The sequence below is a fragment of the Brachionichthys hirsutus genome, chromosome 1, assembly GCF_040956055.1.
Source record: "Brachionichthys hirsutus isolate HB-005 chromosome 1, CSIRO-AGI_Bhir_v1, whole genome shotgun sequence".
NCBI classification, from domain to species: Eukaryota; Metazoa; Chordata; class Actinopteri; order Lophiiformes; family Brachionichthyidae; genus Brachionichthys; species Brachionichthys hirsutus.
In genome coordinates this window covers 5,197,065-5,212,105 of record NC_090897.1, presented here as the reverse complement: position 1 = coordinate 5,212,105, position 15,041 = coordinate 5,197,065, and the positions used below count along the sequence as shown (strand labels likewise).

Below are 15,041 nucleotides of genomic sequence, written 5' to 3'. Positions count from 1 at the left end.
CACATCCACCTAACATTATAGAGTATATTGTTCTCCTTATACACAGTATGTATGCTCTCTTCCACACACACACACACACAGAAATATCTTGAAATGCTCCTGCCTTTTCTTTTGCTGTTAGTCAGACTGCTGAAGCCTACATCTCCCTCAGCCATAGAGATAAAGAGATGCCAAGAAAGAGCAATTGAGATGAGACAGAATTCCATCTCACACTCCTCCTCCTTTTTGCTCAGTGTCTCTCTACAACCACACTTTGTTTGATTCAGAGAATGCTCAGAGGCTTAGGCAGAAGATGTGAGATTCCATTGAAAGCAGCAAGAGATGAATCTCTTCAACACTTATGTAGTCACATGCTGTTCACCCATCTAGGATGTGTTTGCCAGCAATTATACATAACATGAGAATTTTTTTTTTTTTTAATCTGTTATATTGTTATCCAGTGCTCTTCACATTTGCCTTTGTATATTCAAATGAATTATATCCACATCTTCTAACAAGCTACTATTACAATGGAACTGGGAGTGTGTTTTAATGGTTGTATAATGATAATCATCTACGTGTTAAACATATTGAAACAAAAGGAAACACTTCTGATGTCTCCATCTCAAAGATTCATTCAGTGTAAAACATGTGTTCAGGAAATCATTAGCACCTTGCCACAAAAAACCCTGGAATCAAGCAAGTGTCTAATTCAAATATTCTGTTGATGTCATTGTGGAACTAATTCTCGCACATGGAGAGATAAGCAATGGCAACTGGTCTGTTATATTTAAATGAACAAAATGGAAGGCACGTCGCCATTTTTGAATGACATTGTGTTAAATTCAATCTAGCACAGATATCTTTGACTCTCAATTTAAATATTATATTGTTCAAACATCAGTTCAAATCTATTTTTTTTGTAAATTGGCATTGAAAAATTGCAAATAAAACCAATTAAATAAGTATTGAATAACTATTTAATATGTAACACACTAATTTGTGCATATTTATGGGACATTAATGGAAGATGTGGAAGATATGGCAGGCAATCTTTTATGGGTGACGAGTGCGTTCTGTCTTTTTTACGGTTACCATGGACACCAAGGAAGCTGACTTACTGTGTGATTTTATTTTAAAATGAAGGCACACAGACGCATACCCATATGTGCACACATGCAAGCGTAACACGCTTTGCAGCGCTGATAACGCCTTCACCTACCTGTCTCTGCAAACATTAAAACTCCCTCCCCCTCAACCATTCAGAGGATACGAATGAGTTTTACATTTATAGCATGTTAATGACATTCCCAAGTGGTTCTGTGTGAGACGAGTCTGTTGAGACGCCTGCAAGGCGAACATTATTAATGCATTTGGTGTTCTGGAGCGCTGCCCCCGCCCAGCTTAATAAATAGGCTGCCTGTAGGCGCTCTGGGGGCTCGCTCGTTCTCTCTCAACACTCGCGCTGTCGTTTTTTTCCGCAGTACTGTTTGGCGCACCTTTGCGCGCATGTCGCTCCAATACCGGCCGACCGCCGTGATCCACAGCCGGCCCTGGGGCTTTGGTTTTGGCCGTTTGGTCTGGTGTGGCCGGCTGTCCCGTTTACGGATCTCATTTGGGTTGGTTCGGGACTCTGTTTTATCTTTAGTTTGGCCGCGGGAGCAGGTTCTACGGCTTTGACTGAACGCAGAGCCCTTTATCCCCTTCATTTATATTTAATACTGTAGCGAGCTCAAGGAGAAGAACCACACTGGACTCGAGCTTGAGTCAGCTTACGCACGGTACTTCCTGCAGGCGCTTTTATTGTGACACAGAAAGACTTAACTTCACGTGAATGCTGCGCCGAAGACACTCAACGCAACACCCCTCTCACTCATGGTGCCTTTTGAAATTGATTTACACATGGGGTCTCCAGGCGCACTGACCATGGCGGTGCCTTCAGCCATGCATGTCACAGCAGGGAGTATATGACATTTCGTGCGTGTGCACCGACGTGATATACGCATGACAATAAAGAGTTCCTCTTCTTCTATTGTTGTTATTATTACTATTACTTATAGAATCGCACCTTGAATCGTCCCTCTTTTTGTGTGCGCGTGTGTGTCTGTGCGCGCGCGCGCGTTTTCCGACGGTCATTACAAGAATAATTTCTTAGCTGCCGACTGACAGAAGATTCACTCCGCTGATGTTAATGGTAAGCTTTCTTTAAATGCATTTAAAATAAACTTATCTTACAAACATATGTAACGTCACGTCTTTGGATTTTAAGTGCCGCCTTGTCGCTTGTAATATCTTCCCAAAAAACCCACTGATTTCCCCTAAGCGAAAAAACAAAACCAAAAAAAACGGTGTCGATCGTTGATTGGTCCCGTGCAAGCGCGTAAAAACCCACACCGTGGTAGTGGAACTGTGATTGGCCTTTTGCTGGAGGTACTGCGCTTAAAGCCAGCTTTCTCGCAGTGTTAAAATACCACTCAACTTTTCCAGAGCGTGATTATACACTCGAAGCTGTGAAGACATGATGAGTTCACTGTGGCGAGTCCGGCTCTGAGGCGCGCGCGCGCGCGCGCATTTCAGCACCTTGGACAGCGCGCAGCGCCGCATTGGCGATGAGTGGATTCAACCGGTGGGTTTCCGCCGTATAGCCGCAGCGTGAGGCGGCTGTCTGGATGAATGTTACATAAAAAACTCTTTGTGTTCCACATGCGGGGAAGGTTTGCTTCCCGGACCACTCGGACGAGCGTTTTTTCGTTCTTTCCAGCGCGCTTCCGTCGATTCACTGGTGTCCGGCAGGCGTGCCGCTGGATGCGCGGTTGATTCCAGAAGCCGAACAGCGTGCACAAGGTGACTGTCACGCGGTCGGAGTGGCGTGGTAGTGGTGCCTAAGAGACCCTCCACGTATAAGGATGCTGGTGGGAAATGCCTGGAGACAGAGATGACGAGATTTGTCAAAAGGCACTTGAACTCCTCTCAGATCTTTGCTCGAAGGGGGAAGTGCACAATGAACACTGCCTGGATTTCATCTACTATTTCCGAGACCTTGCCAGGCCACGCTACACAGATTCAGGTGAGGCGGTATCAGCACGTGTGATTTAATGGTCGCATTTCATTGAACTCGAGCGCAGTTCATTAAACATGTTGAGCCTAAACCCAGCGGGGGGTCCAAGCGATGATTTGTTATATTGTTTTCAGAGTAACCCTTGGTGCACCATTTTCCAACATTTGAATTTGGCCACAAATTACCTCGCAGATTATGCAGTTTAGTTCATATACGATCCTCCTCTTTCAAATAAAATGAACTCAAATGGCGACAACCGCTGCTTTTCACTTAGAGCCATTTCTATAGGTGTAACATGTTACACTTTCAAATTCACATTCTTCTGGGGTTAGTGTTCTGCAGGATTTAAAATGTGCAGTATTTTGACAACCCACGCACCCTTATAAAATAAGGAAATAAATAAAAATGCTACCTTAAAATGCCAGCAGAAGTGCAGCTTGACAGACTGGAACAGAGTGGCAAAAACATATAAGACTGGGTGTGTAGGCCAGGGGCGTAGCTAGATGAAAACTGCTCTTAGGGCACGTGGCCCCTTTAGTCACGTCACATTTGCACATGTGCACAAATGCCCATCGTGTGTATGATCTTCTCTAAATCCTGGATGAGTTGCCTTCACAACTGTGCTCACTGGTTGCTTGTTGCTGGTTGCAGGTTGCTGGTACTATCATATAGCGCATCAAAGTGCATCAAAATTAAGTTGAGCTCAAATTTAGTCCCTAATCACGATGACAATGTGAAACAATTAGGCTGCAGAAGAGGGTGTGTTTTCTTGCACATCAAAGCACATTTGAAACCACTTAGTAACCATAGAGATTCAACCACAGAGTTATCTTACATCATTGCCAGCAATGAGGCTAACCACACTTATCGGAATACGTGCATGCGTGTTTTTTGTGCATGAGTGTGAATGTGTATGTGTAGAGATGATAATGTACGGGTGTCAGTTCACAGTAACTGCATTCCTCCACATGCCCACTCCTTTCATTCTGCTCCCACAACCACATACTCACCACATGAAAGCCTTTTGTGAATACCCACTCCTGCCTCTTGCTGTCCCTTCTGTGGTTTCCATCAGTTTGTACATCCTGCTTCATCATTCCATAATCTCATAGTCTTCTCCTCGCTCTTATTCATCCCACTGTCTCAGGTTGTATAGTGTGCTAATTTCAAAAGAGAAGAAGCTATTGATGAGTCTGCAATCTGGCCTGCTCACTTATAAATTTAGTTCCTACCCTAAGATTGTAGATTACAATAGATCAGAGGTCAAATGTCCCATATTATCACACATGGAATTTCTGACGGAGTTGTTGGGATTAAATTTGTGAGGAATGATCACAAACATTAAAACCTTTGCTCGGCGCTTTTTACGAACATTCAGGACAACAAATAGTATGCTGACTCAATAACTTTAGAAACCAATATTAATCAAAGTAATTTATAATAGGACGGCTCGGTGGTAAGCGCTACTGCCTCACAGCAAGGAGGTCACAGGTTCAAATCCGACTTGTGGCCTTTCTGTGAGGAGTTTGCATGTTCCCCCCGTGCCTGCTTCCTCCCACCACCAAAAACATGCTGCCTAGGCAGATTGGTGATGCTAAATTACCCATAGGTGTGAGTGTGTGTGTGGCTGTTTGTCTGTCTATGTTGCCCTGCAATGAACTGGCGGCTTGTCCAGGGTGTACCCCGCCTCTCGCCCATTGACTGTTGAGATGGGCTCCAGCTTGGCCCGCGACCCGATAATAGACAAAGCAGTTGGAAAAGAATTTGTTTGTCTTTTTTCAAATATTTATCAGGGTAATAACTCAACAACTAAGTAATTGAAACATGTTGAAAAGCATCCCTGTATGAAAACCTGACAATTAAATACCGTTTTGGGGTCAAAAACAGGGTTAGCACTGCTTTTCCAAGTTCCTACACCCAATTACGTCTACGATAACCATCAGCGCATGCAGCTAGAATCCTATGAGGACAGAACCTGGCAGAATTCAGGCTCCTGAGGAAAACCAACCAATCAGAGCCCCTCACATGTATTAATATACAATTTTGTTTACTGTCTATGCTAATGGAAGCACAATTAATTACTGTAAGTAAATTTCGTACTCACAGAGTGGTGTGCTGAAGGGAAATAACACTATATGAGGTTACAAAAAGTGCTTTTTCAGCACTCACTCGCTGTCCTCCTACACTCCAGCACCTTTGAAAGTTCTGTGGTCTAAAATATTTTTCACCCTGTAGTTGCTGAATCCTTCCCAGATGTCTATATTCTTCTCCAACAGGCAAATCTTCGGGAAACCTGCCACAGCTCACTGTGTCCTCGGATGGGTCCAACAATTTCTACACATTATGCTACCAAATCACACATTCAAAGTCTCAGCACAGACAGGACAGTTTGTCTGGGTTCCTGTGTGAGGTCTTATGACAGCACCCACACACACACACACACAGGGCCAGTCCTGTGTTCGAGGGCGATGTTGGATTTGAAGGCGAGGCACTGCAAAGATCTTTTATTGATTTGTTTTGACACATATTCCTTTGGTTCAGTTGAATGGAAATGTTAATGACGATGACAGTTCATTCATATTTGTCATTGTAACAAAGCAATTCATGCAACGATACAGCTCATGTAAGTTTCTTATTTGAAGGTACAAGTCCTTCCTCCAAAGGGATCATTTTACTGGGACAGGTGTTCCAGTTACTGCATGAGGCTTGGATGTGTAGGCTGTCAAAGCATATCAGGTGTTCGACACTTTGCCCTGCACAGCTGGGCATTAATTTCAGGCATTACAGTGAGTGAGTGCAATTTCTCTCTCTCTGCTGCTCTTGAAATTCAAGATATCCTCTCACTCGGATTTACTCAGGTACTGAAATGTGAAACCCATCGATTTTGCCTGAATCACTACTACAGCAATCAATGATTCATGTCTGCAGTGTGAGTGTGTGTGTGTGTGTTGGTTGGCTGGTTTGCTGGAGGGAGTGATATCTCAACATTTATCAGGCACACCCATGTGCCACAGACACCCCACCTTAAATGTCATACACACACTCATACACCGTGCTGGCACCGCAAAACTTCGGGCAGCAACACCGGTTTGATGAAATCTTGACTTCTGCATTTTACCGGCTGCCTCTTCTGGTGAGAACTCTGTCTCCACGTGGGTTACTGTGGCAGCGCTTCATCTTTTTTGACAACAGTTGTCTATACGCACCGCTGATTGCTTCCTCCTTCATGTGCAGGACTTTAATATAGCTGCAACCACCATAACTACCTACTAACTAAACAACTATGTTTCATTACCTCAAGGATCAGTTCATACTCTGAATTTCTTCAAAGTGCGCATCTGCTACTTAGTGTTAATTTGACCTCGAAACAAAGACGCCGTTTTATGGGATAACTTTAAACTTGCCTGAACTATTTTTATTAATTCTATTGTTATTTTATATTTCATATGCTTAGCTATGGGTTGTCAAATCCTTTTTTAAGAGTACATCAAAATATCTCATTTTTGTACTATTATTATTATTATTATTATTATTATCTATTAAATTGTCAATCTGCCTCAGCCGTATATTTATATCTATCTAGATCAAATGACTTTGACTTCACATCTTTCATTCATACCATAATACACATTTGCAAGCATAAAATTATACCATTACAGTCTTGCAATCTTAATAATTTGAAAACACATTTCAAATGATTGTTAACAAGAAGTGCTCAAAAACCATTTGATTCTTTAGTTTTAATGGACTCTTCTTGTGTTTGTTAGCAAAGACCTGGCAAGATATAATCCACTTGTGAAGCAGGAATCCAGATGATAATTAAAGAAATGCAGTTAATCCTAATTAAGCTTGTCAAGGATTCTTTGGAGCAATTATAAAAAGATGACAAGAAAGTCCCACCAGACAGTCCAGAACTTCTTCTGTTGTGCCACCACGGATCCTCATGTCTTGTCTCTCATGTCTCCTTCTCAGATATATCAGTCAGTTTGTTGTCACTGGTAGTGACTGCCTGTGGCTTGGCCCTATTTGGGGTCTCCCTCTTTGTCTCCTGGAAGCTCTGCTGGATACCATGGAGGGAGCGTGGGCTTTCGCCCACTACCAAGGAGGCCCATGGGCACCTCAACCCCACCATGAGCCCTTTGCCCTCACAGCCCGCACCCAGGCAGCCTGTCTACACGGCTGTAGACCCCCCGGCGCACAATTGGCGTAAGTCTTCACAATGCTCCATCGCCAGAGCGCCCGTTCCTATGGAGCCCGCAGTATCTGCAGAGGCCCCAGCGACTCCCCAATCACCCCCACCAGTGGTCTTGGCCGCACCAGAAGCAGCTATGAAAATTAGTCACACTTCTCCGGACATCCCACTGGATGCCCAGAGTAAAAGCCGAGACAATGGAGTCCACACGCATCCGCGAATACAGCGGCAGGCCACTGAACCGCCGCCCACTGATCACGCCATGGCGGAAATTGGGTCAGTATAAGATTTGTTTTGTTGATTTTTGTTCTTTTAAGAACTACAATTTTACTTTCAGAAATCAACAGTTTTATTCACCATTATTTACTCTTGCCTCTGAGTGTTATTCTGATAAATATTACGCGGGTATCAGGTAACTATTATTGTTGATTGTAGTTTGCTGATAGGAGATGAACTCAGATATCCATGACGATATTCTAAACCAATTCACCATCCAATCTCCAAACCCCTTACTTTCTCCCATTCGCTAGGTCACTCTACTTCCTGCTTCAGTTTGAAACTTTGGCTAAAGTATGCCATTGTGGTTAAATGCTAAGATATCTTTTCAAAATAAACCTTTTTGATGTTGAAAGATGCTGTTTGTTCTTGATCCTTTGCCCACAGACAAGGATCCATTCGGAGACACATGAATCTCTCCAACCCAGATTTCAATGTGGCCCAGTTCCAAAGGCAGGACTCTCTCACTGGAATGGGTTTGGGCCTCGGTCGCCTGAAACCCGAGCTTTACAAACAGCACTCCCTTGAGGGAGAAGACGGTAGTCGTAGGAATGGGGTTTGTGGGTGCCTCCACTTTATTCTGAAATTTGACTGTGACCTTGAACAGTTAATAGTTAAAATCCACAAAGCAGAGGACCTGCCAGCCAAGGATTTCTCCGGTACCTCTGACCCTTATGTTAAGATCTACCTGCTCCCCGATCGAATGACCAAGCACCAGACCAAGGTGCACCGCAAGACGTTGAACCCTGTGTTCGATGAAGTCTTCCTGTTTCCTGTGGCCTACTCTGAGCTTCCCACTCGTAAGCTGCACTTCAGTGTCTATGACTTCGACCGTTTTTCACGTCATGACATTATCGGCCAAGTGGTTGTGGACAACTTCCTGGATCTGGCAGATTTCCCCAGGGAGACAAAACTCTGCAGGGAAATCCAGTACTTCTCCTCGGTGAGTGAGCACTTACATTGTCGTGTTTATTTTTAATATGCGATGCTAAATGTACACATAACTTAATGAAAATATTGATTTTAATGAGGCCTAGCCGTTTGAAGGAAAACTCGCTTTTCAAATGAAAATGGCTCCAACCTTCACTTCTGTCTGTTATAATGTTTCCTTTAGTTACAGAGATCTTGCTTAGAATTGGTAAATAAAGGTGACAAAGACAATCAGACTGCCAGGAAACTGTAATTGATACAAAGGACAAGTTGAATTGAACTTGACTTTCATTTGTATGTGTCTAGTTAACCCCCCCCCTCTCTCACACACACACACGGAACCAATGTCCAGAGCCACAAGGAACGTTTTTGACAAAACTTCTGAAAAAGAAATTGCAGTTAAGCGAAAAACGTCTGCGCTTCTTATAGTAGAATGGAACTATCTGAATGAGCAGATGTATGTGTCTGTCTCGTGTGTATCCTCCAGCTCTGTTGGCTTTCAGGTTTGTCTCCAGCAGTTGTGCTCCAAAGCACAAACACAAAGAAAAGTGTCTGCACTACTGCAATTTCCGTTCATGAGCTTTGTACCTTAGCACCCTGAATTGATCAACTGGTCCATCCAGGATAAATATAACCACATCTTAAACGCATCTGCTGAACCTGTTTTAGTGGTGAATTTGTAAAAGAGACATGCAATCATCTAATTTTTTTATTTTTATAATTGCTTGACAATTTGAACTATAATCACTGTTTTGTGTAATGAAACTCCAAATGCGGGGAATTATCTGAAATCATTGAAAACACTTTCAAACCACAAGAGGCCTGGATACAGCCAAAAGACATGATCCTGTCTAATTGAGCTCTGACTGGTTGCTTGCAGCCCAGTAAATCACTGGCATATTTCCTCTGAAAACTGCACCACACAGTTCAATGCCAGGATGATTGAAAATAGTGCATTGTCTTATTGATTAAATGTGTGGTGATTGTCCTGTTTGACACATGTCCCCTGACTGATATGTGAAAGCACACATTACATTCTGCATGACATGCAAAACTGCTGGAGTCAGTATGTGCAAGAGAGTCTACGCTTTTCCAGCATTCTTTAACTTTAGAATCAGATATGGAGATGGTGCAATTAAAAACATGGCTACTCATTCCTGGGTCAAACTTACATGTACTCTGCTCAGCGGTAAGAGGAACATTCCAAAGGGACATGGAAAAAAAAATGTAGGGAAGCCAAGTTAAATTATGTAGCTTCAAGGCAGTCATAGATAATTGTACATGCCTGACAAAAATTATAGCAATGCAAGGGTTCCTGTGCAAGACAGCGAGATATGAAAACCAAGCAACATTGTATAAACAGTGTAGATATTTTTATCATTGATAAAACAATGCACATTTTCACAACAGTCGGAGGATGTGCAATGTCAGACAATGTAACTCTTTGCTGCATGAAAACATTAAGGATTATTGGATAGAGAGTTTATAGCTTGCAAGCAGCACACAGGCTTAGTGTTTCAGAGCTGACAGTATTGTTTGATTAATGGAGAATCCTGGCCAAGTTTTATTTCAGGGAACTGTCATATATCCTGGAGCAAGCTTTTGTGTTGTGTGGTGAACATCATGCCTATGTTTTAGGGCCAGTCTTTCCACACCCACATTTGTGCATTAACACGGCTTTGCATGCTTGATTACTTCCGGTCCTCCGCCAAGGTGGTGATGTTTTCGACACCGTTTGTCTGTTTGCTTGGTTGATTGTTAGCGGGATTACAGAAAAAAAGATGGATGCATGGACTTGATGAAGAGAAAGGAGGTTTAAACAAACAAAAAAAATCATAGATTGTAAAATATACATGTAATTTTAATGTTGATTTTATTCGTCACTTTGATTAATGGCGTTGCATTTTATTGAGCTCGGACACCCATCTCGTAAAAACAGGCACGATATGTGAAAATCGGGAGAGATGAGATATACTGTAGCTCAGAACTGCAGGCTATTTGAAACAGCTTTTATCTTGATCTGTCCACCTGTATATTGAATGTGCACATGCACCATGGACCATGAAGCAGAAGTGGACCAGAAAATTCTGCTCATATTTTTTGTGTCTGTAACTTGCCATAATACCAGGAACACGCAGCCTTGCATGACCAATGCGGTTGTCTCGGTGAGCCTGTGCCATTTTAGGCACCATACACAACAGCTTCTTCCATCATTACAATTTCAGCTGTCAAAAATGCAAATGATTTCTTAATCTGGAATCTGGTGTGCTCTTTGGCTCTCTCTATCTCTAAATCTAGTCATCGTCATTATTATTAGTCCTCATCAATGTCTCCCGCATGGCGAAGGTTAAGGCTGTCAGTGTCCACGCCCTAACAGGGATGGGTTGTTTGCCCTCCCGGTGGAAGGGTGAGAATGTGACAAAAAGAAAAGGGCTGAGGCAAATCTTTATCTGTCCCTCATTACACATGGTAGCCAGGTTGTGTGTCGTTACCGTGCGTGTTCTGAGGTTCATCTTGGAAGAAACGTGTTATGCCTCGTCTTTCAGGATAACGTGGACCTGGGAGATCTGATGTTTTCCCTCTGCTACTTACCCACTGCGGGCAGATTGACCATCACGATGATTAAAGCTCGCAACCTCAAAGCCATGGACATCACTGGTGCATCTGGTAACTATAAACTCACACTGTCTAACAACACTAGAATTTCACTGTTAGACACCCTGCCTGAAAATGAATGTTTCCCTATTCTCTCATCTTCATAGATCCATATGTGAAGGTCTCATTAATGTGTGAAGGTCGCAGACTGAAGAAGAGGAAGACATCAACCAAGCGGAACACTTTGAACCCAGTCTACAATGAGGCCATTGTCTTTGACGTCCCTACAGAAAATATAGAACAGATCAGCCTTTTGATTGCAGTCATGGATTATGACCGGTGAGGAGCTTTCACAAATCTTTAAGATGTCACTTGAAGAGTTTGGCAGTTTCAGTTTGTTAATGTTCTTTTCTTTCCAAGCTTGAGCTATAATGCATCATTATTTTTGGAATTCGGGACCTGTCAGGACCACATTATGAATTTCTGCCTTTCCTGCATCTACAGTGTAGGACATAATGAGGTGATCGGTGTGTGTCGGGTTGGCAACGATGCAGACAGTCTTGGTCGGGACCACTGGAGTGAAATGCTCACATATCCTCGAAAACCTGTCGCCCACTGGCATCCTCTGGTTGAGGTGAGAGGAGTTCACTGTGATGAGTGTCATGTACCATGACATTCGGAACGAAAGCACTTTTTCTTTTTTGGGTTCTGTTGGGTAGTTTTTACCGTTTTGATTGTGACGCAAAACTTAAGATTAGTAAAGGCAAACAAATGCAAAACGGACATTTATTTATAGATAATTATATAAATAAGTATGAACAGCACAACAAAGTAATATTGACATGTAGGATAAAAATAATAATTTATTACTCATTACAAGGCAGATGGCCACCTACAATGAGTCTTGGGTTCTGCTCAAGGATTCTGCCTCTTAAAAGCAAATTTTAATCACTTGTTGCCGAAGTGCTTGTTCACGTGGGAGGAATTGGGTTCTAAAAGGACAGGTTTTTCCATGTTCTACCTGGAAAGTGCCTTGAGATAATGTATTATCATGATCTGGCGCTATACAAATTGAAACAAAATTGAACTGAATCAATACTGTTCTTTCATTAAGGCACATTCGGTTCATAGCGCCCAGTGATGCATTTTTAAACAAGTCATAATGGGAATTTGGTTGCAAGATACTCAACATCAAATTAAAAATGAAAACTACTTGATAGATGAAAATAAATGAACAAAGCCCAGAATCATTTTCTCATTTAAACCTAGAACCACCAGCATTCCTTCAGCTGCCCTGGGATCATTATTATCTCCGCTTGAATGAAAGGACTGAAACTATTTCTAGAGGTATTACATTTGATTAAAGCATGTTACAGTAATTTTATTATTGATTGATCTGATATTCTTAGATTTGATAACAAGTACATAAACATCTAAAAGGTGATTAAATGTTTAAATGTTTAATTTATAACAATAACTTAATGCTGCTGCAGAATAAGCAAAAAAAAAAAAAAGAAGACAGAAAGAGGGTTTTTTAAGTTATTTACTCCACGGGAGTAAAAAGACACTCACTTTGTATCACACACACACACACATACACACCAGCCACCTAGCTCTAGTTCATTATGTGGCGACCTGCTTATCAGATGATGTCTCACCATGAACGTGTGTTGCTAAGCAACCACAAATGGTGCGAAAGCTGACCACAGCTGTTTCCATGAGGGTTATAAATGACCCATTGCCGGTTCTAGGTATAACTAAAAATATTTTTTATGACATGTGGTTATGTCTATAATTCAATACATGATTAATATATTGATATTAGAAAACAGAAGATGCAGGGTTAATTTACACACACACACACAAATATGATTTGCTGGAAACTCTACCACTGGATTTCAGAACAGCTGATGAGGCCGATACCTTGGACACACTAAGAAAGCAACATTCCTACTGCAGAAACGGTGCAGAGAAGTTGAAGGATGGCATCTCTGACCCGCGCAGCACGACTGGAAACATGGCTTTGTTCAGTGTATTTGTGCGCACATCACAGGGCGATGCCTGGAAAATTGCAGACAGAGAGAAATTGAGCTTGTTATGTTTCTTCTGTGGCTACTGGAGTGTTTGAAATCTTCATTTGCGCTTTGACAAAAGGCATTCATTATTTACCTCCTCCCGATTTATTTCAGTAGAAGCTGTTATGTCTTCACAGACTCTTCCTCTACCGCTACTTCAGCACTCTCAACACTGCGAAGAGCCATCCTCCTCCAACACAGGCCTATTTACTTATTCGTTTAGCAAGCAAGTCACTTTGTGTGCAAAAACTAGCATTTTGTTCTCGCCGTTGGCAAATACATCAGTCACAGGAGCTAAGTCTACCGAAAAAAGGAAACGAGAGTGTGTTTGAAAAAAATAATAAAAAATTGGACAGCCAAACAAACACAAAAGTTGAGAAATTTGACTCTGGATTTCTTCAATATTGTTTCTGTTTATAGACATGCTCACACAGCTGTCTCCGATCTTGTATTGTGTAGTGTTTTTTTTCACTGTCCTGTATGAGCAGCCTGAAAACTCAATTGTATATGTTTTAACTCTTTGTGTTACCTTTCCGTGCGTCTTGGCCAGGTCGTCATTGTTCTCAACTGACTTACCTGGTTAATTAAAGACATGATAATGATACGATGTTATTAAGATCACTTCATTTTCTTCTGTTTGGCTGTATCCTTCGCAGTACCAGGGGACCACCGGTAGTAGCCAAGGAGGATCCTGCAATTCTCTGAAGACGCCTCCATCGCCATAGCCTTCACCAACAATTCACATAAGAGCACCATACAAGCTGAAACAACGGCCATACCTTTGGAAAGCAGTTCTGCTTGAGTACAGATCATGTGTGTTTCTGAAAGAAAGAAAGAAAAAAAAAACCCAGAGATGTTGATATGCTAGAATCGAGAGACACAAATTGTGTTTTCCTCAGCTGGATCAGTTGCATGTTGAATGACTGCAAATCTGTTTTGTATGTTGTTCCATGAGACAAAGAGTGAGGTGTATGCAGACATTTTAAGTCTGTTCTCGTCCTGGGTTTCTACAGTAGTTGCTGTTTTTTACATAGTCTAGTTAATTTGTTTTAATGAGGTGAGTCTGTATTTGGACAATGTACTAACAACCAGTTGAGCTGCCATACTGTTTGTATGTTTTATTTTTCTTTATTTGGTGGTGAATTGGTGCATGAGGTCATGGTTTGGTGGTTCTTTATACTTGTTTGTTTCTGTTTCTTCTGCTTTTTTGGGATGTGTTGATCTATGTGTCGTTCTGTCAGTTGTGTGCAGTGATGGTTAATTTCTAAACAAACTATCTGTAAGGAAAAAATATGTTTAATGTTCTGATTAAATATTATTCCCTGAAAAAAATGCTAATGCAATTGTTATACTTCATGTAGTGACATATTTTTCTTTCTTACATTTTTTGTTAGGAAAAGACAGCAGAAAATCTGTGAAATAATATAGGAAAATTGCAATCTGAAAAAAGGACTTTGAAAACAATGAGAAAAATATTTTCAGCGTGACAGCCATACTTGTTCTTAAGGTTTGCTTGTGGAAAATCAATCCATGCAAAGGCAGCCAAGTAGTTCATGAAAAGGGTAGAAAGGCCTCATGTTACCGTGAGTTAAATATAACGGCAAAAGTAGCAGCTATTTTACATGGACAAAATGGAAATACTGCACTGCAACACACATTTACTATGATTTCTCCATTGATCAATTAATTTAGACTATTCTCTTAAGCGCTCACATTTGTTGCTCATGATTCATGAATTGGTAAGGTTATTGGTATGCACTAAACAATCACAAAAAATTGGAAGCTTTATTATTTCTTTTCCAAATAAAGAACACAAAGCTCTTTCTATTTTGCCTCAGAGATGTACATTCAGGCTTCTTGTTTCCTTTGCAATGTGTTGTCAGAGGCCAGTAATGGCGGTGAATAAAGATGACATTCAATGCCTTTCATTATCATA

The 15,041-nt window shown here is 41.6% G+C and overlaps 1 protein-coding gene across 1 annotated transcript; it reads left to right on the top strand.

The window, feature by feature from the left end:
* Positions 1–2,898: 2,898 nt before the first annotated feature.
* On the top strand, positions 2,899–13,830 carry syt9a (synaptotagmin IXa). Its single transcript, XM_068741021.1, has 7 exons — positions 2,899–3,046; positions 7,010–7,505; positions 7,893–8,448; positions 10,982–11,102; positions 11,198–11,369; positions 11,535–11,664; positions 13,762–13,830. The coding sequence occupies exons 1-7, from the start codon at positions 2,899–2,901 to the stop codon at positions 13,828–13,830; spliced, it is 1,692 nt and encodes a 563-aa protein (XP_068597122.1).
* The last annotated feature ends 1,211 nt before the right edge of the window (positions 13,831–15,041 follow it).